Source organism: Aotus nancymaae, unplaced genomic scaffold (genome assembly GCF_030222135.1).
Source record: "Aotus nancymaae isolate 86718 unplaced genomic scaffold, 86718_ANA_hifiasm-v0.15.2.pri h1tg000028l, whole genome shotgun sequence".
Classification (NCBI taxonomy): Eukaryota; Metazoa; Chordata; class Mammalia; order Primates; family Aotidae; genus Aotus; species Aotus nancymaae.
The window spans coordinates 25,054,459-25,082,355 of NW_026988441.1; the positions used below are offsets into that span (position 1 = coordinate 25,054,459).

The window sequence follows — 27,897 nt, forward strand, 5'->3', positions numbered from 1 at the left end:
CAACATGGTGAAACCCCCATCTCTATAAAAATGGTGGTGGGTGCCTGTAATCCCAGCTACTTGGGAGGCTGAAGCGGGAGAATCACTTGAACCTGGGAGATGTCGTTATAGTGAGCCGAGATCACGCCACTACACTCCAGTCTGAGCAACAAGAGCAAAACTCCGTCTCAAAAATAAATAAATAAATAATAATTAAAATAAAATAATAAAATGTGAGCCACGTGTGAATTTTAAATTTTCTAGCAGCCAAACTTTAAAAAGAAACAAAGAGGGCTGGGCGCGGTGGCTCACGCGTGTAATTCCAGCACTTTGGGAGGCCGAGGCGCGTGGATCACGAGGTCAAGAAATCGAGACCATCCTGGTCAACAGGTGAAACCCTGTCTCTACTAAAAATACAAAAAATTAGCTGGGCATGGTGGCGCGTGCCTGTAATCCCAGCTACTCAGGAGGCTGAGGCAGGAGAATTCCCTGAACCCAGGCGGCGGAGGTTGCGGTGAGCCGAGATTGCGCCATTGCACTCCAGCCTGGGTAACAAGAGTGAAACCCCGTCTCCAAAAAAAAAAAAAAAAAAAACAGAAAGAAACAAAGAACAGGTGAAATTGACTGTAACAATTTAATTAACTCAGCATATCCAAAATCTTGTCATTTTAATATGTGAGAAATATGTAATTATTAATTATATGCAAATATATACAGATATATGTATGTGTGTGCATATATATATATATGTTTGGAACAAAATCTTTGAAACTAATTCATATTTTACCTTTCTAGGACACTGTAGTTCAGACCAGGCACCCAATAGCAACACATGGCCAATAGCTGCTACACTGAAGTGCAGCTCTGACATCAGGAGGGTGAATGGCCTGAACATCCCTTTTCTCCCAGAGATGAGGGGACAGCCTCTCCCTGCCTACATCTCTCTTCAGTTTTAGGGGTAGGACAGATAGTGGCCATAGAAAGAGCAGAGGGCAACAGAAATAAAATAAGCACACATAGACCCCTGCTGACCACCTGTTGCCCACCCTCCTTCTAGAAATAGTGACAAAAGATGATGGGGCCACAGCAGAAGAGAACCCTGTGTCTTCAGAACTGTCCATACTCTTGACCTCCAAGTTTTAGATAAGAAAAAGATAGATTAGGCTGGCGCGGTGGCTCACGCCTATAATCCCAGCACTTTGGGAGGCCGAGGCGGGTGGATCACGAGGTCAAGAGATCGAGACCATCCTGGTCAACATGGTGAAACCTTGTCTCTACTAAAAATACAAAAATTAGCTGGGCATGGTGGCGTGTGCCTGTAATCCCAGCTACTCGGGAGGCTGAGGCAGGAGAATTGCTTGAACACAGGAGGAGGAGGTTGTGGTGAGCCCAGATTGCACCATTGCACTCCAGCCTGGGTAACGAGCAAAACTCTGTCTCAAAAAAAAAAAAAAAGAAAGAAAAATAAGATAAATTAAAGGCAAGCTGATTTTGCTATTTGGCTTGGCCCTAATGGCCAGGCTGTGGTTACCTGTTTTCTCCTGTGGTGTAGGGGACTGTGTGGGTAAAAGCACAAATCACACACATAGATGTCTACATGTATTTCTGCATTACTCAATATTACCTTACAAGACACCTAACTTTAAACCAGAGGAAAAAAATAGTACCTTTAGATCGTGCACTGTGAGAGTGTAAGTAGTACTGAAACTGTCATTAAATCCTGGCATCCTACCTACACTGGGTGCATGTATTAATTAGCTATTGCAGCATAACAAACCATCCAAAATTTATTAGCTCACAATTCAGATGGTCAGTCATTCAGGCTAGGCTCAGTGTGGCCATTTCTCTAGGCTCTGCTGAGCATTTTTAGACATGTATCATCAGCTGCTTGTTGACTAAACAGCTGTGTTTCTGGGAATGAGCTTCTGCTTCTGGAGCTGTCAACAGGGGCCCCTTGTTTCTCCTGTCCATGATATCTTATTCTCCAGCTGGCTAACACAGGCTTTTCCTACAGAGATGGCAGCATTGTGAAATAAAAACAGAGCATTCAGGACAATTTGAGCCTGGGTCCCAAACTAGCTCACTGTCATGTTCACAGGTTTCTACTGCCCTGAGCGAATATGACCAGCCAGATCTAGTGTTCAGAAGACAGACTCTGGATTATTATTATTTTTTGAGACAGAGTCTTGCTCTTGTTGCCCAGGCTGGAGTGCAGTAGTACCATCTTGGCTCACCACAACCTCCGCCTCCCAGGTTCTAGGAGGAGAACCTGAGGCAGGTTCTCCTGCCTCAGCCTCCCAAGTAGCTGGGATTATAGGTACCCACCATCATGCCCTGCTAACTTTTGTATTTTTAGTAGAGACGGGGTTTCAGCATTTTGGTCAGGCTAGTTTTGAACTTTTTTTTTTTTTGAGACGGAGTTTCGCTCTCGTTACCCAGGCTGGAGTGCAATGGCGCGATCTCGGCTCACCGCAACCTCCGCCTCCTGGGTTCAGGCAATTCTCCTGCCTCAGCCTCCTGAGTAGCTGGGATTACAGGCGCATGCCACCGTGCCCGGCTAATTTTTTTGTATTTTTAGTAGAGACGGGGTTTCACAATGTTGACCAGGATGGTCTCGATCTCTCGACCTCGTGATCCACCCGCCTCAGCCTCCCAAAGTGCTGGGATTACAGGCGTGAGCCACCGCGCCCAGCCAAGTTTTGAACTTTTAACATCAGGTGATCTGACCACCTCGGCCTCCCAAAGTTCTGGGATTACAGGTGTGAGCCACCATGCCCAGCCTAATTTATATTTAATTTACATTAGTTTATCTCATCTGTGATGAGTAATTGAATACAACACTTTCAATAATAAAAGCTATAAGAAACCAAGAATAAACAAGAAACTGTTGGCTTTCTAGGTTTTCCAGGAGTCCACATTTAACATGAAATTTATTTTCTCTTAAATAAATCAGTGCATAGCACTGATAACTGTCATAGGTAATTTGACATGGACCACAAAATTTATTCAAATGGCAGGCATAGCTAAAACATTCAGTACTGGCAGATTTAGCATAAACATGTTAAAGGGTCTTTTCCCAATATTTAGTCAATTTTTATTTTCCCTGGGTTTAAAATTTTTTTCTTTTTACTTTTTTTTTTTTTTAAGACGGGGTTTCACCATGTTGGTCAGGCTGGTCTTGAACTCCCAACCTCAGGTGATCCTGAGGCCTTGGCTTCCGAAGTACTTGGATGACAGGCATGAGCCACCATGCCTGGCCCTCCCTGGGTTATAAATTTTATAAGTCAGTTTCTTCATTAGAATTCATACGATCCTTAACCAGTCTAAACAATATGATTCTCAAATTATCGGAAACCTGTACTCAACTTGTCTGGGTCATTTTCATCTTTTCATAAACCTCCTTAAAGACATAATACTCTAGAATTTCACATGCTTTTGAAGTTTTTAGAAGCTACATCAGAATTAAACTATTAACCTGAAATGGTTATAAAGAAACAAATGAAAAGAAGTTGATTATGTCTGTGGCCTATAATAATTTATCATAATAACAGTCATAACAATAATTATAACTAATAGCATATACTCAGGTATCTTAAATTTTTAGAAATTGTAGTCCAGGTGTGGTGGCTCATGCCTGTTATCTCAACACTTTGGGATGTCAACGTGGGTGGATCACAAGGTAAGGAGATTGAGACCATCCTGGCTACACGGTGAAACTCCATCTCTACTAAAAAAAAAAAAAAAAAAAAAAAAAAAAAATTAGCTGGGCGTGGTGGCGTGCACCTGTAGTCACAGCTACTCAGGAGGCTGAGGCAGGAGAATTGCTTGAACCCAGGAGGCGGAGGTTGCAGTGAGCTGAGATTGTGCCACTGCACTCCAGACTGGGTGACAGAGTGAGACTCTATTTCAAAAAAAAAAAAGAAAAATTGTATACAATTTTGGAATAAACATTAATAACATTTATTAAAATGTTAAAGAAGGTCAAACATCATTTTTAATTTGACAGTGTTTTCCATGTAATTCACCATATCAGATAATTCTGTTAATCATTTTTTTGGATGCTGCATTGGACCTCTGTAACATCCAAAACTTAGGGGTCAAAAAAAATAAAAGACAATTTTTTTTAGCTGAAATGTGAATTCGGGAAGCTTGTCAAATGTATCAAAGGGTAAAAACGCTTTACCACAATAGGATCACAGGTCACCATAAAATAATAATCATTCACTTAGACAAAGTGATAATAAAAGAATTTTAAAAAACAAAATCATTTACTGCTTGATATAGGAGATTGATTTTCCCAATCTAAACACCTGAGAAAGACAGCATGAGAAGAATTCTCACTCTACTCTGTTTTCAAATTTATTCAAAAGGTGTACAAAAACATTTTACTTTGTCATATTAATAATGTACAAGGCCGGGCCCGGTGGCTCAAGCCTGTAATCCTAGCACTTTGGGAGGCCGAGGTGGATTACCTGAGGTCAGGAGTTCAAGACCAGCCTGGCCATCATGGTGAAACCCCATCTTAAAAAAAAAAAAAGTACAAAATTTTTGTCCAGAGAAATAAACTTTTACTTTTGTATTAGTCTCTTATCTATACTGAAGCAAATTATAAGGCTTTATAAATGAATCCACCAAATTTGTCATTTTTGACCACTCTAGATTTCCATACATGTTTTACAATCTTTTTTTGTTTGTTTGTTTGTGAGAAGAAGTCTTGCACTATTGCCCAGGCTGGAGTGCAGTGGCGCGATCCTGGCTAACTGGAACCTCCTACTCCCAGGTTCTAGCAATTTTCTGCCTCAATCTCTTGAGTAGCTGGGATTACAGGGCCACCATGCCCGGCTAATTTTTGTATTTTTTTAGTAGAGATGGGGTTTCACCATCTTGGCCAGGCTGACCTAGTGATCCACATGCCCTGGTCAAAAAAAAAAAAAAAAAAAAAAAAAAAAAAAGCTGAAATTCTAATACATTTGTTATAATACTTTTTATTTATGTATAGCCATGTGATATATTATTTACAAATGCATATGACCTTATACACAAGGTTGAATGCAAACATCCTCTGGGGTGGGCCTAGCTCAGTTCAGGGAGGAAGCTCTGCATGAAAATACTGCAGCCTAGGCTGTCACTTTTTCTTCAGACTGGCATCTAATCCACATCTTCTGTCACTCAGAGCCTGAGAGGTGGGGTTTTAAACGTTATCCAATCAGCGACGCTGGGCAGTGAATGGTCCAATCAGCCATGCAGCTGAAGCAGACAGGACGGCTTCCGGGATATGGCGGGTCCTTTGTCTCATTGCAGCCACAACTCCAGGTTCCCTCTTTATTTCTCTGTGTTCTCGGCTCCTAGAGGCCCACCGTCTGTGGCCCCCTGACCTGCAGTCATTGGGAGCTCCACAGCTAAGACGCTGGGATCCCCTGGAAGCCTAGAAATGGTGAGAGTGCCAGTCCGACATCGCGAGGGAGGGGAAGGGGTAGGGTAGAACCAGTGGGAAGCGGCTGTGGCGGGACTCAGTCCTCACCGCAGTCAGCTCCACAATCTGCGCCCTGAGTTCTCTTTACCCAGCTCGGCCTCAGTCCTCTTCAGCCATAAAATGGCTGCTGCACTGACAGCGGCGCCAGGCGTCCTGTCTCTTCCCTGCGCAGTGACTGAGCCCTGGCCTGGAGCACTCTCTGGGCAGCTTTGCACCTGCTGTGCCGTGTCACTCCCAGATTGTGCAGGAACCATGAAAGGGTCGTCAGGGAAGAATCCTGACTTGGTGTGCGGCTTCATGAATTAAAGAGCTTTGTTCTGTGGAGTTCCCAGTTTCTATTTCCTCCTATTAAAAATTTATGGGAGTCTCTGCAAAAATATTAAAGAATTTAATCAAAGAGTGGTTCTAGAATTGTAAAGCACTCAGCTATGGTTTGATTTGTAGTTTGTGGTCTATGGGAGAGGCTTGAAGGAAAGTTTTTTTATAAAATGTACAATGAAGAAAACTGAATTTAGTAATTGGTTAGGTACAGTTACGTGGTATCTTTTTTATTGTTGTTGTTCTGAGATGGGGTCTTGCTTCTTCGCCCAGGCTGGAGTGCAGTGGCATGATCTCTGGTCACTGCAACCTCCGCCTCCCGAATTCACGCGATTTTTCTGCCTCAGCTTCCCAAGTAGCTAGGACTACAGGCGTGAGCCACTGTGCCCGGCTAATTTTTGTATTTTTTTTTTTAAAGTAGAGATGGGGCTTCACCATGTTTGACAAGGGCGGTCTCAAACTGCTGACCTTGTTTATCCGCCCGCCTTGGCTTCTCAAAGTGCTGGGATTACATGAGCCACGGTTCCTGATCTGTTACTCACTTTTTTTTTTTTCTTTTTTTTTTTTTGAGACGGAGTCTTGCTCTGTCGCCAGGCTGGAGTGCAATGGCGCAATCTCGGCTCACTGCAACCTCCACCTCCTGGGTTCAAGCGATTCTTCCGCCTCAGCCTCCCGAGTAGCTGGGACCACAGGCACATGCCACCATGCCAGACTGTTTTTTGTATTTTTAGTAGACATGGGGTTTCACTATGTTGACCAGGATGGTCTCGATCTCTTGACCTCGTGATCCGCCCGCCTCGGCCTCCCAAAGTGCTGGGATTACAGGCGTGAGCCACCGCGCCCGGCCTGTTACTCACTTTTTAACAACAGCCATTCTGACTGGTGTGAGATGGTATCTCACTGTAGTTTTTTGTTTTGTTTGCATTTCTCTAATGTGATGAACATTTAAACAAATATTTTTGCTAGCCACATATTTGTATTTTTAAAAACATCTGTTCATTTTTTTTTGTTTGTTTGTTTGTTTGTTATTTTTAGATACGGGGTGTCACCATGTTGGCCAGGCTGGTCTCGAACTCCTCACCTCAGGTGATCCACCCATCTCGGCCTCCCAAAGTGCTAGGATTCCAGGCGTGAGCCACCACGCCTGGCCTGTTTGTTTGTTTTTTGAGACAGTTTTACTCTTGTTGCCAGGCTGTAGTGCAATGGTGCCATCTCGGCTCTCTGCAACCTCCGCCTCTCACGTTCAAGTGATTCTCCTGCCTCAGCCTCCAGAGTAGCTGGGATTATAGGTGTGTGCCACCACACCTGGCTAATTTTTGTAATTTTAGGAGAATGGAGTTTCACCATGTTGGTCAGGCTGATCTGGAACTTCTTTTTTTTTTTTTTTTTCCCCCTTTCTTTTTTTGAGACGGAGTTTCGCTCTTGTTACCCAGGCCGGAGTGCAATGGCGCGATCCCGGCTCACCGCAACCTCCGCCTCCTGGGCTCAAGCAATTCTCCTGCCTTAGTCTCCTGAGTAGCTGGGACTACAGGCATGCGCCACCATGCCCGGCTAATTTTTTTTTGTATTTTTAATAGAGACGGGGTTTCACCATGTCGACCAGGATGGTCTTGATCTCTTGACTTTGTGATCCACCCGCCTCAGCCTCCCAAAGTGCTGGGATTATAGGCGTGAGCCACCGCGCCCGGCAATCTGGAACTTCTGACCTGGTGATCCGCCTGCCTCAGCCTCCCAAGGTGCTGGAATTACAGATGTGAGCCACAGCGCCTGGCCCCCATCTGTTCGTGTTTTTTTGCCTACTTTTTAATGCAGTGGTATGTTGTTTTCTTGTCAACTTGTTTAAGTTTTTTTTTTGAGGTGGGGTTTCGCTGTTGTTACCCAGACTGGAGTGCAATGGCGCGATCTCGGCTCACCGCAACCTCCGCCTCCTGGGTTCAAGCAATTCTCCTGCCTTAGCCTCCTGAGTAGCTGGGACTACAGGTGCACGCCACCATGCCCAGCTAATTTTTTTGTATTTTTAGTAGAGACGGGGTTTCACCTTGTTGACCAGAATGGTCTCGATCTCTTGACCTCGTGATCCACCTGCCTCGGCCTCCCAAAGTGCTGGGATTATAGACGTGAGCCACCGTGCCTGGCCTTGTTAAAGTTTTTAAATTCTGGACATTAAATCTCTGTAAGAAAATAGTTTGCAACTTTTAAAAATTTTCTAGATTGTCTGTTTAGTCTGTTAATATTTTCCTTTGCTGTGCAAAAGCTCTTTAGGTTCCATTTGTCAACTTTTTCTTTTATTGCAATTGCTTTCGGGATCTTCATCATAAAATCTTTGCTAGTTTCTATGCCTAGAATGGTATTTTCTAGGTTATTTGTCTTCCAGGTGTTTTTTTTTTTTTTAATTATAAGTTTTGCATTCAAGTCTTTAATTCATCTTGAGTTGATTTTTATATATGGTGTAAGGAATGTGCCCAATTTCAATCATCTACATAGTACTAGCTAGTTGTTCCAGCACCATTTATTAAATGGGGAATTCATCTCATCAGCTTTGTCAAAGATCGCATAGTTGGCCCACCTCGGCCTACCAAAGTGCTGGGATTACAGGTGTGAGCCACCTTGCCAGGCCATCAACAAAGAAATCTTAAAGACACCCCTTTGAGAGTGTGGCTTGGTGAGCTTTTCAGATCTTGTTTAGTGAACGCTACAGTTATGTGAGAGGCTCCAGGTGTGAATAGAATCTGATGACATAATCTGTAGGTGTAAACAAGCATCTTAAGAGTGAGAGATCAAGGCCCCAAAGTATCCAGAGACATGACCACAACTATACCTACCCTTAAATTTTGATATTGGAGTAGAGTATTCTTGTCCTTCTTACCCAAAAGCTAGCAAATCAGGATACGTGATCCAGCTTCTGGAGCTCCACCAAGGCAGTTCCATTTTTTATTTAGAATCAGCCTGAGTTTCTTCAGCCTGGGTTATTATTGTGCCATCAGCCCTGGGTCACTGGGAATCCTCTCACAATCAGCTAGGTGTCTTTAAGTAAGACATTTGAGAATGCCCAGGGCAGAATTGTGTCAGGCTAACAAGCTGCTTCCTGTGTTGTCTCCTCCCTGATACAAGAGATAACTTTGGTTGATACTCAGATGAGAGTTTCTCAAGTTTACTGGTACTTGGGTAAAAGACAAAAAGGAGTTCTGATGACTCAAACAAATAAAGTAATAGCTTTCATTACATATGGTCATTTAAAAAATAGATGAAGCAGTCATAGTCCCTCCCATTTAGGAACTTTTAATCTAGACTAGCAATTGGATACATGATTGAATTAAGCATCATATGGTTGATACAATGAATAGATGTTTGCAAAAAAAAAAAAAAAACAACTTGGGCCACTTTTTAAATATTCTTGTGATTTATGATGTTATTATCTGAAGGGTTATTTATGAACTGAAGAGTTATTATTATTTGTTTTTCTTTTACTTTTCTAATAATACATATTTATCTTCTAATAAAATTATCCTAGAAAACTTTAAAAGATTCATTTAAATTGCTTATTAATATATGTTATAAAATTGACAAAGCAGTGGCAAAAATAGAGTATAAAGTCACATAAACTCTGAAATTTAAGTTTTTAGGTAAGCTTAGTAAAAACAGAACTGGAAATACCGCAGAGGCATAGAGAACAATTTCTACCTAGGGTCTCTCCCTGCCTCAGTTCTGATAAGATTCACCCTTTTTGGAGGCCTTTTTTAGGTCTGGCCCCACTCTGGCGTCTTTCCTTACAAAACTGATTCATAAAGATTCAAGTTTTGGCTGGTAAATTGTGCTGACTTTCTAGAGTTGGTGTTCACAATATCCCGAAACCCAAAAGCAGATACATAAGAAAAATAAAGTATACATTTCAAGATCTTAATTTTTAAATATTGTATTAAAACCAGTGCTATGCCGGGTGCGGTGGCTCATGCCTGTAATCCCAGCACTTTGGGAGGCCAAGACGGGTGGATCATGAGGTCAAGAGATCGAGACCATCCTGGTCAACATGGTGAAACCCCGTCTCTACTAAAAATACAGAAAATTAGCTGGGCATAGTGGCATGTGCCTGTAATCCCAGCTACTCAGGAGGCTGAGGCAGGAGAATTGCCTGAACCCAGGAAGCAGAGGTTGCAGTGAGCCGAGATTGGGCCATTGCACTCCAGCCTGGGTAACAAGAGCGAAACTCCGTCTGAAAAAAAAAAAAAAAAAAAAAAAACCAGTGCTTACAGAAACATTCCATTTGGCAACTTGTTTTGTATTCCTGCAGATCTAGTAGTTGCTCCACAAGTCACAAACAAGTAAATATAAACATAAAAAATTTTCTCTAAGTTACATTAAATTCTTTCTATGTTTATATTTCTTTATCTGTAGATCTTCATCTGTCTATATTTAGCTTTTAATTGTTGATATATCATCATCTGTCTACATTTAGCCATTAGTTTATGTTTTTAAGAAAATCAATGACAGAGAAACAGAGGAAGAAATACTATTTCTGGGCCCGTTATCTAAATCCTGAAAATTATTGAACACATAGTATGAACTCTCAAGGTGTTATTAGGATTTAATCACATAATGTGTTATTCCCAGCGCAGTGTGCTGTAACATACTCTTGAGTACATAGTACCTGCTTAATAAACATTGCGTTAGTTTATGTGTGCATGTTGTTTTTAAAATACAGACTTATTCAGACATTTCAGCCTTCTGTTTTTTTCTGTAAACCTTAAAGGGCCAGCAAAGAATATAAAACTTTAGAATGGAGATTTTTTTTGTCTTTTTTTTTTCTAATCTTTTTATATTTAGGTCAGGTGCAGTGGCTCACACCTCTAATCCCAGCACTTTAAGAGACTGAGGTGAGTAAATCACAAGGTCAAGATCAAGACCATCCTGGCCAATATGGTGAAACCTTGTCTCTACTAAAATACAAAAATTAGCTGGGCATGGTGGTGCATACCTGCAGTCTCAGCTACTAGGCAGACTGAGGCAGGAGAATCACTTGATCCTGGGAGGCAGAGGTTACAGTGAGCTGAGATCATGCCACTGCGCTTCAGCCTAGAGACAGAGCAAGACTCCATCTCCAAAAAAAAATTTTTTTTATTCTTATTACTCAAAAAAGTTTCTTTTTTTATTTAGCTTTCTGACTCTGTGCTTGTGCCTTTAACACTTTCAGGACAATTTTCTGCGCCTCAATAAAGTAAACAAGCTTAATCCTGTGATGAACAAATTTAGCACACATGGAACCACCATAGGCCCTGCTGACATGTTTCTTTGTTTTGGACAATCTATTTATTTATTTATTTTTATAGAGATGGGGTTTCACCATGTTGGCCTGGTTGGTCTTGAACTCCTGACATCAGGTGATCCACCCACCTCAGCCTCCCAAAGTGCTGGGATTACAGGCGTGAGCCACCACACCCAGCTTGTTTTGGACAATCTCAAAAGAACTTTTGGTCTTACAGCCCGAACCCCTTGAAGTCTGCCGGGGCACATACCACATGCATATTTTGGTGCTTTCCCAATCTTCTTGGTATAAAGGTAAACAATTCTATTACCAGAGTTTTGGGACAGCCTAGTTTTGTTAGAGAAGCTATTGTTTGGAAGCCTATGTTGGTATGTGAAATGCTGGACCATTTTGAGTGCCTGCAGACAATGTCTTCTGAAGAGTGAGTAGAGATTTTTTGTTTTTATTTGTACCAGAAGTATTTGGTTGTGACAGGAGTGCTGAGTGTAAGGGACTCTGTGCTGTGCCTGCTTTCTCAACTAATGCTAATAATGAGACTGGGGAAGCAACATCAGCATTGACAAGGGACTTGTTTGAAACACCCTTTCCAAACCTGCAGAATTACATAGAGTTGGACCAACATTACCAAGTGATTTTTGAGCTCATTAAAGTTTGAGAGGCAATGCTTAGCTAAGTGGTTATCAGCCCAGGCTTCTCATTAGGATTACACGGCCAATTTGCAGAAATCTCTTTACTTGTATTTTTTCCACAGGTTTTGTTTCTTTTTCTAGGTGAAAGTTTTTTTGTTTTTGTTTTTGTTTTTGAGACAGAGCTTTGCTCCGTCACCTAGGTGCCCAGACTGGAGTGCAGTGGTGTGATCTCAGCTCACTACAACCTCCGCTTCCTAGGTTCAAACGATTCTCCTGCCTCAGCCTCCGTAGTAGCTGGGATTACAAGCACATGCCACTATGCCCAGCTAATTTTTTGTATTTTTAGTTGAGACAGGGTTTTACCGTGTTAGCCAAGACGGTCTCGATCTCCTGACCTCGTGATCCACCGTCCTTGTCCTCCCAAAGTGCTAGGATTACAGGCATGAGCCACTGCACCCAGGTAAAGTATTTATGTTGTTTTAATTGTGTCTCATGTGACTATGAGATGAGGCCAGAATTAAGTATGAGAGGTTCAAGATACATTTATGAGAGTTACATTTCACCTTTGCACTTGGTCACAGGGACTCTTCTGTTTGGTTTTGATAGGGAGAGGTCAGTGTGACTCATATTTTTATTACTGTAGCAAAACTTGCTGGTATTTGTGGTGGGGGTACACTTCTGAAGACAGAAATAGAGAAACATATTTTTATATTCGTGGAGCAGCCCATGATTCCTGAATCTCTTCTGTTATAAAAAACAGAAATGGCTGGGCTTTTTCTGCAGTTCTTAGTTCTTTTATCTGTGGGTGTGAGGCTAGCAGCTAAACAACTGGTGCTGACACCTTTAAAGGAATTTTTGAAGATGCTGGTGTAACTACTCTAGAGAATGTCATCTGAAAAGGATTTCCAAAGAAGGCGAAAGAGAAAACATGGCTTTTTAAATATGAAACATGTTTCAGATGAAGAGCTGTGTCTACTCTGCCTCCTGGAGTACCAAGCGTTTAGTTGTCACAAACGTTAACTTCTCTACTTGTGTTTCATTCCCCCTGATCAGTTTGTTTTAACTAATTTTTTAAATTCTGTTGATAGTTAAGGGTCTCTGCTAATTTTTTTTTTTTTTTTTTTTTTTTTGAGACACAGTCTTGCTTTGTCACCAGTCTGGAGTGCAGTGGCGTGATCTTGGGTCTCTACAACCTCTGCCTCCCAGGTTCAAATAGTTCTTCTGCCTCAGTCTCCCGAGTAGCTGGGACTACAGGTGCATGCCACCATGCCCAGCTAATTTTTGTATTTTTAGTAGAGATGAGATTTCATCATGTTGGCCAGGTTGGTCTCGATCTGTTGACCTCATAATCCATCTGCCTTGGCCTCCCAAAGTGCTGGGATTACAGGTGTGAGCCACCGAGCCTAGCCTCTGCTAAGTATTTGCCTCCTTTGTCCTAGAGCCATCTCTGCACTTTCTAAATCATGGCTTTTTATATGCCATGCAGAAGTCTCACCATGAATTTGTAATCTGCAGTAATAAAAATGTTCCATTTGTTGCTGTTGAACATGGGAAAATGTGGATACTCAAGATTCCTATTGGGGAAAAGCTGACGTTCTTAGTAAAGATGGAGAACAGGTAATGTTGAGGGTTTCATCTGTGTTATCCATTAGCTCTATGCAGAACAGGATTAAGAAAATGCTTATTTAAACAGGATGACATTTATTACCCTGAAAGTTATAAAAGAAATTATTGGGAGATACCTGCTCTCTAAAGTGATAAAGAAAGACTACTTTAAGTTGTTATTAAACATTACAGAACATAGAAGATACTGCATCTTTTTTTTTTGCTCCCCCAACTCCCAATACTCCATCTTGAACTCTACATAAAACTGATGTTTCTTTATGGTTAAATTCAGACTATAATTTACTTTTTGAGGGGCAGTATCTCAGCAGTGATGCTGTGTTCCTCTCTGTGCATCAGCACATCATAAAACGTTGTCCTAGTGCAGTTCATTTTAAAATTGACTTAAAGAGCTCTGAAATATTTATTTCACTATAGAGTTACTTATTTTTCTTGTCATTATTAACTATCTTTATTTATGTAGCTAAAGAAGAGCTGTGCATAAACCATCACATTTAATCTGGTAGCTGCCTTCCTTTCACAGGTTTTCTTTTCATTATCTCAGTCTTTAGAAAATGAAGACTCTTTTGATCTTTGTTTACAGATCAGAAAAACTGGGTAAAACACAGGCTTTTCCACTTACTGCATGTTTGGGAAAATATTCTTTTTGGGCCAAACACATTGGCATTACTGGTGAGATTGTTAAAAATTCAGAGACTCAGACTTTATTTCATATCTTCTTAAAAAAAAAATCTACACAAGATCTTCAGTTTATTTTATATATTAAAATTTAAGAGGTGCTTTTTAAAGTCTTTTTATTTTTAGATTGAATCTTGCCTTGTCACCCAGGCTGGGGTGCAGTCTCGAGTAGCTGGGACTACAGATGCTTGCCACCATGCCTGCTAATTTTTTTGTATTTTTAGTAGAGACAGAGTTTCACAATGCTGGCCAGGCTGGTCTTGAACTCTTGACCTCATGATCCGCCTGCCCCAGCCCCCAAAGTGCTGGAATTACAGGCATGAGCCACCTCACCCAGCCTTAAGAGGTGCCTTCTAACTCAACATGTCTTTTTTGTCTGAAACGTATGGACGGCTCATTCTTTGTGATGCAAATATAGAACTAAAAATGTACATGTTTGTGTTTATGCCTTTAGTTTTATACTTTATTATTCATGAAAGTATCATATATATATATACATTGGTTTTGTGAAGCTTATACCAGTCTCTTCTCTCAGAGTTAGAGAATACATTAGAGAATATTTCTTTGTTAAAAATTGTTAGATAATTTCATTCATTCCTGTAAGTCTGAACCAATTTTCTTTACTCTCTTATTTAAACTTAAATGATAAATTCTGCCGATGGAAACTTGTAAATGTGTGTGTGTGTGTGTGTGTGTGTGTGTGTGTTTTTCAGGGGCCATTGACATTTAGGGATGTGGCTATACAGTTCTCTCTAGAGGAGTGGCAATGCCTGGACACAGCACAGCAGGATTTGTACAGAAAAGTGATGTTAGAGAACTACAGAAACCTGGTCTTCTTGGGTGAGAATAACTTTAATACACAATTCCTTATATACCCTAAAGGTTTCATTTCTCTATTTTTATATCAAAATTTTTGGTAATTTATGCTTTCCATAAATTAATTTCTAATCCCTGTTTTTAAAAAATCTTAAGGAATTGTTCATGTAGAAAAAAACTTCTTCAAGATGTTTTATCTTGGCCCGAACTTTTTACATTCCTGAGTTGGTCTGTATCCTTCACTCCAGAGGAGTAGTAATTTCAGAAATTTAGTGGTATAAAATATTGTAGACCCCATGTAAAAATCGGCTTGCTGCCACTACTTTTTGACTCATAAGTACCGGGTGGTGAAATTAAGAACCTACTAATTTAAAATACTTTCTAAATGTTAAGAACTTTCTGTCATTAAATAGTATTTTGGGATTAATTTTCTAGAATGTTCTATGACATCCTTTTTAGTAACCATGGTAGTAGGTTGGTAATTAGAGAATATGAGCAAGATTCATGTAATTTATTTTTAATAAAGCAGGTATTGCTGTCTCTAAGGCAGATCTGATCACCTGTCTGCAACAAGGAAAAGATCCCTGGAATATGAAGAGACACAGTATCGTAGCCAAACCCCCAGGTAGGTGAGAGTGAATAAACAGTTGACATAGTTGAAAAGTTGGAAGATTAAAAAAAAAAAAAAAAAAAAAAAAAGCCAGTCCCTACAATGTGTTTTGGGAAGCTGTGTTCCAAAGCAAATAGTTTCTGGGAAGCCTGAGGTGTTTGTTTTCTTGTTGTTTTCTCACATAGGCCATCTTCTCTCTTATGATTTCAAATTCTCGAAGGAATCTACTTTTCCTTCATTGATCTTCCTTCATGTTTACAGTGAGAGCCAAAGTCCTCTTCATGGCATATAAAACACTATACAATCTGACTGGTTTCTTATTGTTTTGTGGTATCATACAGGTATCTGCATGATTTTGAGAAACTTTATTTTAAATTACTTTTTTAGTTCTCTTGATTGTATGATGTCTAAACTGTGTACTCGTAGTGGTCTCTGTTTTTATTTTTGTTTTTTGTTTTTTGTCTTTTTTTTGAGACAAGAGTCTCCTTCTGTCACCCAGGTTGGAGTTCAGTGGAGCAATCTCAGCTCACCATAACTTTTGCCTCCCAGGTTCAAGTAGTTCTTCTGCCTAAGCCTCTCAAGTAGCTGGGATTACAGTCATGTGCTGCAATGTTTGGCTAATTTTGTATTTTTAGTAGATGGGGTTTTTCCATGTTGATCAGGTTGGTCTTGAACTCCTGACCTCAGGTGATCCACCCATCTCGGCCTCCCAAATTGCTGGAATTACAAGCATAAGCCACCATGCCCAGCCTGTATGGGTTTTTATGTTAATTTTCTGTACATTCCATCCTGTTTTTATTACTATATTCTTGAAATATAGTTTGAAATTATAAAGTATAAATTATAAGTGCCCCTTTGCATTGTTGCTTTCCTCAGGATTGCTTTGACTATTTGAAGTTTATTGTAGTTTCTTGTAAATTTTAGAAATGTAGTTTTTATTGCTGTAAAAATAATGCCACTGGAATTTTGATAGGACATTTGTTGAACATATAGATTACTTTAGAGAACACGGTACTTTAACAATATTTATTCTTTGAATCCATAAATATGAAATATTTTAAAATTTATGTCTTCTCTAATTTCTTTTTTTTTTTTTCCGAGACGGAGTTTCACTCTTGTTACCCAGGCTGGAGTGCAATGGCGCGATCTCGGCTCACCGCAACCTCCGCCTCCTGGGTTCAGGCAATTCTCCTGCCTCAGCCTCCTGAGTAGCTGGGATTACAGGCACGCGCCACCATGCCCAGCTAATTTTTTTGTATTAGTAGAGACGGGGTTTCACAATGTTGACCAGGATGGTCTTGATCTCTTGACCTCGTGATCCACCCGCCTCAGCCTCCCAAAGTGGTGGGATTACAGGCTTGAGCCACCGCGCCCGGCCGAGCACAATATAGTTTTATATTGGTGTCTGTGAAAACAACTCCTCAAGTTTTCATAAACTGATTTCAGGAGGTAAAGATCTTTTGTTGGGTTCCCAGGGTTCTAAAATGCCTCCGGGGTTTGTGGTGAATTGGGGTTGTAACTTGGTCACAAGGCTTCTGCGTCTGCACTAGGGTCCACATTTAGTTGGCTTGTTACAAGGGGCCTAGGTAGTTGTAATTCCCAGTATATTTTTTTTTTGAGACGGAGTTTCACTCTTATTACCCAGGCTGGAGTGCAATGGCGTGATCTTGGCTCACCGCAACCTCCGCCTCCTGGGTTCAGGCAATTCTCCTGCCTCAGCCTCCTGAGTAGCTGGGATTACAGGCACACACCACCGTGCCCAGCTAATGTTTGTATTTTTAGTAGAGACGGGGTTTCACCATGTTGACCAGGATGGTCTCAATCTCTTGACCTCGTGATCCGCCCGCCTCAGCCTCCCAACGTGCTGGGATTACAGGCGTGAGCCACTGCGCCTGGCCTGGTTTTTTTTTTTTTTTTAATTAAATATTCTTCAGGACTTTTATATGTAGAGCAGACACTAGGGTAGGTTTCTACAGTCAGGTCCATATAAAATGGCCCTTATATCAGGATGTAAATGAGTATGGCTTTCACTTAGTACCAGAGAAAATTTCTGGGTTTCTGTGTAGACAGAATTGGCCATGAACTGTTACCCATGGAACTGGAACTGAGTCATTGACCTGCTTCAGGGACCACAGTAAAGATCAAGGTCTGTAGACCTGCCTGCATGGCTGCAAATGGGTATCTTCCTCCAGGTCTCAGGAATGCCAGGACCTCTCCCAAACTGTAACTGGGAGGAGTTTGAGATGGTTTCAGAGTAACGTCAGAATTCTCAGTGGGACCGACTTGGTGGGACCATTTCTTGATCTGTAGCCAAGACCAGGGGTCCTGTAGTTTCCTACTTGAATGAGGACCTGCCCTCCGAAAAGGAACACTCGTCAATCTTGGGCTTTAGCAGAGTTTCACAACTCCCTGCCTAAATCTCAAAGCTCTCTTAAAGGCATTTATACTGGAGACAAGGTCTTGCTTTGTAACCCAGACTGGTCTTGAAGTCCAGGCCTGAAGCAGTTCTTCAACCTCTATGTACCATGTAGTTGTCATTACAGATTTGAGCTGTGGTGCTTGATTCTGTCATAAGGCATTTATTTAAGGAATGGATGAGACATTTTCTTGTTGTGGGAGGGATAAGCAAATATAGCTGTTTTCATTTTTTCATCCTACTGATGTTTCTCTTGCTATACATTTTTATTTTCTATCTTCTATTTCAAACTTATCTGTAATTCTAGATTAAGACATTTAGGACACTATGCCAGAATTTACATGTTATGCCTAAAGTAATTAAGATAATTCGTGGACACTCCATGTTTAATAAAATAGTTACTTATAAATTTAAATTTGCTACAGGCAAAAAAAAAAAACCACCCAGGATTCTTCCCTGCCTTCTTTAGCATATATCTAAATGACAATATAATTTATTGCTAAATATATGTTTAATATATCAGAGGTTCTAAGTATATTTTGAAAAATATATTTTTTAAATTTAGCAATGTAAGGCTATTCGTTGCTTCTAAAGTTGCATTACAGCCATTTTATTTTGTGTACAAATAGCTTATGTTTAAAATATAAAAGTTATCACTTCTTTCTTTTCTTTTCTTTTTTTTTTTTGAGATAGAGTTTCACTCTTGTTGCCCAGGCTAAAGTTCTGCCTCCCAAGTTCAAGAGATTCTGTTGCCTCAGCCTCCCACGTAGCTGTAATTACAGGTGCCCGCCACTATGCCCATTGAATTATTTTGTATTTTTATTGGAAACGGGAATTCACCATGTTGGCCAGGCTGGTCTTGAACTCCTGACCTTAGGTGATTTGCCTGTCTCAGCCTCCCAAAGTGCCAGGCTTACAGATGTGAGCCACTGCACCTGGCCACTCATTTCTTTTTGATGCTTATTTATTGAAAGTTTCTCATTGGCCAGGTGCGTTGGCTCATGCCTGTAATCCCAGCACTTTGGGAGGCCGAGGCAGGTGGATCACGAGGTCAAGAGATCGAGACCATCCTGGTCAACATGGTGAAACCCCGTCTCTGCTAAAAATACAAAAATTAGCTGGGCATGGTGGTGCATGCCTGTAGTCCCAGCTACTCAGGAGGCTGAGGCAGGAGAATTGCCTGAACCCAGGAGGCGGAGGTTGCGGTGAGCCAAGATCGCGCCATTGCACTCCAGCCCGGGTAACAAGAGTGAAACTCTGTCTCAAAAAAAAAAAAAACAGTTTCTCATTTGAATATTTTGTTTATAATTATACTGCATGCTCTCTGAAATTTTACTGCCACACAGTGCATGCCAATGTTTCAAAATACCTGCTTTCATGAGTACACAGTTACAGTCAAATACTGTAGACAAATTGTTTACTGGTACATTAATGTTGCATAACAAATATTATGAGTGAATATGTCTTTTATTGCTATGCAGTTTCATATGAGTGGTTTTTTTAGTGTAGGTTTCTTTTCTTTTCTTTTTTTTTTTTTGAGACGGAGTTTCACTCGTTACCCGGGCTGGAGTGCAATGGCGCGATCTTGGCTCACCGCAACCTCCGCCTCCTGGGTTCAGGCAATTCTCCTGCCTCAGCCTCCTGAGTAGCCAGGATTTCAGGCACGTGCCACCATGCCCAGCTAATTTTTTGTATTTTTAGTAGAGACGGGGTTTCACCATGTTGACCAGGATGGTCTCAATCACTTGACCTCGTAATCCACCCGCCTAGGCCTCCGAAAGTGCTGGGATTACAGGCATGAGCCACCGCGCCCGGCAATTTTTTGTATTTTTAGTAGAGATGGGGTTTCACCATGTTGACCAGGATGGTCTCGATCTCTTGACCTCATGATCCACCCGCCTCAGCCTCCCAAAGTGGTGGGATTACAGGCGTGAGCCACCGCGCCCAGCTAGTGTAGGTTTGTTTAACATCAGCTTATTGTGTTTTTTGTTTTTTCTTATGTGTTTTAATTTTAGTCAATTTGTAATTCTGTTTGTATACTTTAAGTCAATATGAGGTTTAATTAAAAGATAGCCATATGTCGCTGGGTGCGGTGGCTCACGCCTGTAATCCCAGCAGTTTGGGAGGCTGAGGCAGGCAGATCACCTGAGGTCGGGAGTTTGAGAGCAGCCTGACCAAGATGGTAAAACCCTGTCTCTTGGCTGGGCACGGTGGCTCACGCCTGTAATCCCAGCACTTTGGGAGGCCGAGGCGGGTGGATCACGAGGTCAAGAGATCAAGACCATCCTGGTCAACAGGGTGAAACCCCATCTCTACTAAAAATACAAAAAATTAACTGGGCATGGTGGCGCATGCCTGTAATCCCAGCTACTCGGGAGGCTGAAGCAGGAGAATTGCCTGAACCCAGGAGGCGGAGGTTGCGGTGAGCCAAGATCGCGCCATTGCACTCCAGCCTGGGTAACGAGAGCGAAACTCCGTCTCAAAAAAAAAAACAAAAAAACAAAAAAAAAAAACCTCTGTCTCTTAAAAAAAAAAAAGATATGGGCACAATGGCACGTGCCTGTGGTCCCAGGTACTCTGGAGGCTGAAGTGGAAGAATCTCGAGTCAAGGAGTGTCCAGACTGTAGTGAGTGAGCTAGATGACACCACTGCACTCCAGAATGTAACAGTCTCTCTCTCTCTCTCTCCTCACCTCTCTCTCTTTCATTAAAAAAAAAATAATAATAAATAAATAAATAAATAATAAAAATAAAAAGATAGCCATATGTCTATCACAGATTAGATATGTTTGTTTGTTTATCTATAAATATGACCCCAATATTGATTATGACTTAACTTGTATATATTCTTTCTTAGCTGATTTTCAGTGGTTGTTTTATCTTGTATAAGCAAATGGTCATGGAAATATTTTCACCATTTCTTATTTTAATGATGTATTTAATAATGAATACATATTTTCTTTGTGTAAGAGAAACATGTCTGTGGTGTGATGGTAATTTTTGAAAACATTTATAAATCTGTATTTTTTGCAATTTTTCCTTTAGAAAAGTGTTGTAAAAACATGAAATTTTGCATCTTAAATCTACTTAACCGTACATTTCAGGGTCAGACATGTAGGTGGCTCACATCTTTTGTTTCAGATATTTGAGAAACCAAGACAGGAAGTTCACTTGAGCCCAAAAGTTTAAGACCAGACTGGGCAACATATAAATATTTCCTCTTTACAAAAGATTTTTAAAAAATAGACAGGCATGGTGGTGTGCACCTTGGTTCCAGATACTTGGGAGATGGAGAGAGGAGGATTACTTGAGCCTGGAAGTTTGAGGCTAAAGTGAGCCTTACTTGTGCCACTTCACTTTAGCTTGAGTGACACAGTGAGACCCTGTGTTGTCAAAAAGAAGTTTTACGTTTCAGGCATGTTAAGTATATTCACATTGTTATGCAAAAGACTTCTAAAAGTTTTACATCTTGTGAAACTAAAATCAAATACTCATTAAGTAACAACAATCCATTTGCCCTCTCCCCAGTCCTTGACAAACACCCCTCCAATTTCTGTTTTTGTAAGTATGACTACTTAATATATCTAAGTGAAATCATACAGTATCCATCACTTCATTGCTGGTTTATATAGGTGATATAATATTTACAAAGTTTATCTTAAAATGTGACAAAATTTTCTTTGTTGATACTGAATAATATTGATTTGCAGCAGCTTTAAAAACAAAAAAAATACTGAATAATATTCCATTGCATGTATGTGTTACTTTTTTTTGTTTTTTTTTTTTGTTTTTTTTTTTTTTTTGGAGATGGAGTTTTGCTCTTGTTACCCAGGCTGGAGTGTAATGGCACGATCTCGGCTCACCGCAACCTCCGCCTCATGGGTTCAGGCAATTCTCCTGCCTCAGCCTCCCGAGTAGCTGGGATTACAGGCACGCGCCACCATGCCCAGCTAATTTTTTGTATTTTTAGTAGAGACGGTGTTTCACCATGTTGACCAGGATGGTTTCGATCTCTTGACCTTGTGATCCACCCGCCTCGGCCTCCGAAAGTGCTGATTACAGGCGTGGGCCACCGCGCCCGGCCATGTCTCTTTTTTCTTTTTCATGGATGTTTTGCCAGATATAGTTTATAATCAAATTTTAAAATGTTAAACAGTATTTCTGTAATAAAACTGTGGTGTCGTGATTTATTTATTTATTTATTTTTGAGACGGAATTTTGTTCTTCATCCAGGTTGGAGTGCAGTGGTGCAATCTTGGCTTACTGCAGCCTTCGAGTTTTGGTTTCAAGCAATTCTCCTCCCTCAGACTCCTGAGTAGCTGGGATTACAGGTGCTCGACACCACACCCAGCTAAGTTTTGTATTATTAGTAATGACAAGGTTTCATGATGTTAACCAAGCTGGTCTCAAACTCCTGACCTCATGATCTGCCTACCTCAGGCTCCCAACGTGCTGGGATTATAGGCAGGAGCCACCGAGTTCAGGCTATTGGGATTTTTATAGATGATATTTAAGTTGTTCACTACTGTAGGTTGTATTGACATTTTAACACAATTAAACTGTTTGATTCTTGAGCAAGTATATGATGAAGAGTGTGTTTCAGTTTTCTTTCTTTTTTAGGAGACAGAGCATTTCTATATTGCCCAGGGTAATTTCTTTTTTTTAATCATTTTGTTTTGTTTTTTCTTTTTTTAAAAAATTGTACTTTAAGCTCTGGGGTACATGTGCACATCCTGCAGGGTTATTGAATAGGCACACACATGCCATAGTGGTTTGCAGTCTCCATCCCCGCTATTTTTTTTTTTTTTTTTTGAGACAGAGTCTTGCTGTGGCCCAGGTTAGAGTGTAGTGGTGCAATCTTTGATCACTGCACCCTCTGCCTGTCAAGTTGAAGCGATTCTTCTGCCTCAGTCTCCCAAAAGTAGCTGGGACCACAGGCTTGCGCCACTACGCCCAGCTAATTTTTGTATTTTTAGTAGAGACAGGGTTTCACCATATTGGCCAGGCTGGTTTCAAACTGCTGACCTGCCTCAGTTTCCCAAAGTGATGGGATTACAGGCTTGAGCCACTGCACCCAGCCTAGCCCAGGCTAATTTTAAACTCTTGGGCTCAAGCAATCCTCCTGCCTCAGCCTCCCAAAATGCCAGTATTACAGGTGTGAGCCACCACACTCACCCTGTGTGTTTTATTTTTATTTATTCTTGGATTTGCCACTTTTATTTTGCTTTTACTTTTTAGTTTCATTTAGTTTTGGTAGGAAAACACACAGTGTATGATTTTGGTCTTAAATGTATTTGTTGTTGTCATTTTGAGACAAGATCAAACTTGTCACCCAGGGTGGAGTATAGTGGCATAATTTTGGCTCACTAAAACCTCAGCCTTCTTGATTCAAATGATCTTTTTACCTAAGCCTCCCAAGTAGCTGAGACTACAGACATGCATAACCATGCCTTGCTGATTTTTTAATTATTTGTAAGGACAGGGTCTCACTGTTATTTAGGCTGGTCTCAAACTTCTGGTGCCAAGTGATTCCCTCACTTTCATCTTCCAAATTGTTATGATTATAGGTATTAGCCACTACCCCCAGCTGGTATTCTTTAATAAGACTTGCTATATTTCCTAACAGAATACATCAGGTGCAGCTAAGAATATTGAGTATTTTTTGGCTTTTGAGTGGAAAGTTTTCTACATGTCTGTTAAGCCTAGTTGGTCTATGGTATGGTTTGGATGTCTATGTTCTGCAAACCTGATGCTGCAATGTAATCCTAAGTAAGTGTTGGATGTGGAACCTGCTGGGAAGTGTTTAGGTCATGGAGGCAAGTTCCTCATAAATGCCTTGGCACCATCTTTTTGATAATCAGAAAGTCTTCACTCCATTAATTCAAATGAGAGCTGGTTCATTAAAAGAACCTGGCTTCTTCACCTCACACTTGCTGTAATCCCAGCACTTTAGGAGGCTGAGGTGGGTAGATCATGATGTCAGGAGTTTGGGACCAGCCTGACCAACATGGTGAAACCCCATCTCTACTAAAGATACAAAAAATAAGCCGATGTGGTGGCACACACCTGTGTAATTCTTTTTTTTTTTTAAGATGGGGTTTCACCGTGATGGCCAGGCTGTTCTTGAACTCCTGACCTCAGGTGATCCACCCACCTTAGCCTCCCAAAGTGCTAGGATTACAGGCGTGAGCCACCATGCCTGGCCATACCTGTGTAATTCTACCATCTTAAGAGTCTGAGGCAGGACAATTGCTTGAACCTAGGAGGCAGAGGTTGCCATGACCTGAGATCCCGCCATTGCACTCCAGCCTGGGTGACAAGGCAAGACTTCTTGTAAAAATTTAAAGAAAAAAAAACCTCACTGTGTCAACCAGCCTGATTTGCAGTGGAATGATCACAGCTCACTTCAGCCTCAACCTCCCAAACTCACGTGATCTCATTCCAGCTTCTTTAGTAGCTGGGTTGCAAATATGTGTCATCAGGGGCTGGGCACAGTGGCTCAGGCCTGTAACCCCAGCAGTTGGGAAGGCTAAGGCAAGTGGATCACCCTGAGGTCAGATGTTCAAGACCAGCTTGGCCAAATGATGAGACCTCGTCTCTACTGAAAATAAAAAATTAGCCAGGCGTAGTGGCGTGTGCCTGTCATCCCAGCTACTTGGAAGGATGAGGCAGAAAAATATGAGGCAGAGGTTGCAGTGAGCTGAGATCATACCAATGCACTCCAGCCTTAGTGACCAGAATGAGACTGCATCTCAAAAAAAAAAAAAAAAAAAAAAAGTGTCATTATGCCCAGCAAGTTTTTTGGTAGAGACAGGTTTTTGTCATGTTGTCCAGTCTGGTCTCAAACTCCTGAGTTAAAGTGTGCAGCCCTCTTTGACCTCCAAAAGTCCTGAGATTATATTTTTTTAATCAAATAGTTTAATTAACATATGCTTAAAATGGTTGCTTAAAGAAATGAATTTACTATTACCAGTATTGTTATTACTGGTTTATTTTTTATTCTATTTTATTTTACATTCTGGGATATATGTGCAGGACATGCAGGTTTGTTATAGGTAAAAGTGTGCCATGGTGGTTTACTGCACCTATCAACCCATCACCTAGGTATTAAGCCCTGCATGCATTACCTATTTATCCTGATTCTCTCTCCTTCTTTCCCAACAGGCCCCAGTGTGTGTTGTTCCCCTTCATATGTCCATGTGTTCTTACCGTTCAGTTTCCACTGATAAGTGAGAACATTTGGTGTTTGGTTTTCTGTTCCTGCATTAGTTTGCTAAGGATAATGGTTTCCAGCTTTATCCATATTTCTGAAAGTACATTATCTTTTTTTTTTTTAATGACTGCATAGTATCCTACGGTGTATATGTTCCACATTTTCTTAATGCAGTCTATTATTGATGGGCATTTGGATTAATTTCAAGTCTTTGCTGTTGTGAATAGTGCTGCAATGAACATACACATCTGTGTATCTTTATAATGGAATAATTTATATTTTTGGGGTTTATATCTAGTAATGAGATTACTGGATCAAATGGTATGTCTGGTTTTAGGTCTTTGAGGAACTACCATACTGTCTTCACATTTCCATCAACAGTGTAAAAGCATTTCTATTTCTCCACAGCGTCACCAGCATCTGTTGTTCTTGACTTTTTAATAGTCACCATTTTGACTGCTGTGAGATGGTATCTCATTCTGATTTTGATTTGCATTTCTCTAATGATCACCAATGTTGAGCTTTTTTTCATGTTTTTTGGCCACATGTCTTCTTTTGAGAAGTGTTTCTTCATGTTCTTTGCCCACTTTTTTTTGAGATGGAGTTTCACTTTTGTTACCCAGGCTGGAGTGCAATGGCGCGATCTCGGCTCACCGCAACCTCTGCCTCCTGGGTTCAGGCAATTCTCCTGCCTCAGCCTCCTGAGTAGCTGGGATTACAGGCACGTGCCACTATGCCCAGCTAGTTTTCTGTATTTTTAGTAGAGACGGGGTTTCACCATGTTGATCGGGATGATCTTGATCTCTTGACCTCGTGATCCACCCGCCTTGGCCTCCCAAAGTGCTGGGATTACAGGTGTGAGCCACCGCGCCCGGCCCTTTTGCCCACTTTTTAATAGGGTTGTTTTATTTTTGCAAACTTGTTCAAGTTTGCTGTAGACTCTGGATATTAATCTTTGTTAGCTCGATAGATTGCAAAAATGTTATCTCATCCTGTAGGTTGTTTGTTCACTCTGATGACAGTTTCTTTTGCTGTGCAGAAGCTCTTTAGCTTAATTAGATCCCATTTATCAATGTTTGCTTGTGTTGCAGCTGCTTTTGAAGTTTTCATTATGAAATCATGGCTCTTACCTGTGTTTTGAATGGTATTGCCTAGAGTTTTTTTTAGGGTTCTTATACTTTTGGGTTTCACATTTAAGTTTATAATTTACTTTGAGTTAATTTTTTATTTTATTGAGAATTTTTGCATGAATGTTTATCAGAGATAATTGGCTTTTTCTTTTTTTGTAAAAATCTTTGTCAGGTTTTGTTATCAGAATGATGCTGACCTCATAGACTAAATTAAGGAGAAATCCCACCTTTTCTATCTTTCTCATTGGTTTCAAATATTTTCATGATTTCTGATTTAATTTCATTGTTTGCCCCGAAGTCATTCAGGAGCAGGTTCTTCAAGTTCCATGTGGTTTTGTGGTTGTGAATTTTTTTTGTTATTTTGTTGTTTTTTGAAGACAAATTTTCACTTTCAAGTAGGCTGGACTGTAGGGGCATGATCTAGGCTCATTGCAACCTCTGCCTTCCAGTTTCAAGTGATTCTTTTGCCTCAGCCTCCCAAGTAGCTGGGATTACAGGCACCCACCACAACCCCCGGCTAATTTTTGTATATTTGGTAGAGATGGGGTTACATTATGTTGCCCAGGCTGGTCCTCAAGCACCTGACCTCGTGACCTGCCCACCTTGGCCTCCCAAAGTGCTGAGATACAGATGTGAGCCACCACGCTTGAACAGGAGGTTTTTTTTTTTTTTTGAGACAGAGTTTTGCTCTTGTTACCCAGGCTGTAGTGCAATGGCGCGATCTCGGCTCACCGCAACCTCCACCTCAGCAATTCTCCTGCCTCAGCCTCCTGAGTAGCTGGGATTACAGGCACATGCCACTACGCCCAGCTAATTTTTTGTATTTTTAGTAGAGACGGGGTTTCACCATGTTGAGCAGGATGGTCTCGATCTCTTGACCTCGTGATCCACCCGCCTCGGCCTCCCAAAGTGCTGGGATTACAGGCTTGAGCCACCAGGCCCGGCCTTTTTTTTTTTTTTTTTTTGAGACAGTGCCTTACTCTGTCACCCAGGTTGGTGTGCAGTGGTGAGATCTTGGCTCAGTACAACCTCTGCCCGTCGGGTTTAAACAATTCAACTGCCTCAGCTTCTTGAGTAGCTGGCTAAAGGCATGTGTCACTGGCCTGGCTAATTTTTTGTATTTTTAGTAGAGACGAGGTTTCACCGTATTAGACAGGATGGTCTTGATCTCCTGACCTTGTGATCCACCTGCCTCCACCTTCCAAAGTGCTAGAATTACAGGCTTGAGCCACCATATCTGGCCTTAGTTGTGAATTCTAATTTGATTGCACTGTGCTGTGAGAGATTGTTATGATTTCAGTTCTTTTGCATTTCTGAGAAGTGTTTTACCTCCAATTATGTGATCAATTTAAGAATAAGTGCCGTGTGGCACTGAGAAGAATGTGTATTTTGTTGGTTTTGGCTGAAGAGTCCTGTAGACTTCTGTCAGGTCCACTTGTCCCAGAGCTGAGTTCACGTCCTGAATTTCCTTGTTAGTTTTATTTCTTAATTATCTATCTGTTATTGGCAGCGAGATGTTAAAGTCTCTCACTATTATTGTGTGAGAGTCTACGCCTTTTTGTAGGTCTCTAAGAACGTGTTTTTTTAATTGGGATCCTCCTTGAATTGATTCTTTTAGCATAACGTAATACTCTTTTCTTTTTTTAATCTTTGTTGGTTTAAAGTCTGTTTCATCAGAAACTATGATTGCAAACCTTGCTTTTTTTCGTATTTTATTTTCTTTGTAAAATTTCCCCCTTTTCTTTATTTTGAG

At 40.9% G+C, this 27,897-nt stretch overlaps 1 protein-coding gene and 1 pseudogene across 1 annotated transcript; one reads left to right on the top strand and one right to left on the bottom strand.

The window, feature by feature from the left end:
* LOC110569459 (zinc finger protein 91-like) overlaps positions 1-27,897 on the top strand; it is a 72,604-nt pseudogene that overhangs the window by 23,913 nt on the left and 20,794 nt on the right.
* LOC105726295 (large ribosomal subunit protein eL34-like) lies at positions 10,914-11,419 on the bottom strand. Its single transcript, XM_012465689.2, has 2 exons — positions 11,220-11,419; positions 10,914-11,070 (listed from the first exon to the last, which is right to left on the bottom strand). The coding sequence occupies exons 1-2, from the start codon at positions 11,417-11,419 to the stop codon at positions 10,914-10,916; spliced, it is 357 nt and encodes a 118-aa protein (XP_012321112.1).

Bases quoted from the DNA above. Each gene is read 5' to 3' on its own strand.
- LOC105726295 (XM_012465689.2), bottom strand. From the start codon at position 11,419: ATGGTCCAGCATTTCACATACCAACATAGGCTTCCAAACAATAGCTTC. The intron at 11,071-11,219 runs GTCCAAAACAAG...ATAAATAAATAG, and splicing joins CCAAAAGTTCTTTTGAGATT to ATTGTCCAAAACAAAGAAAC.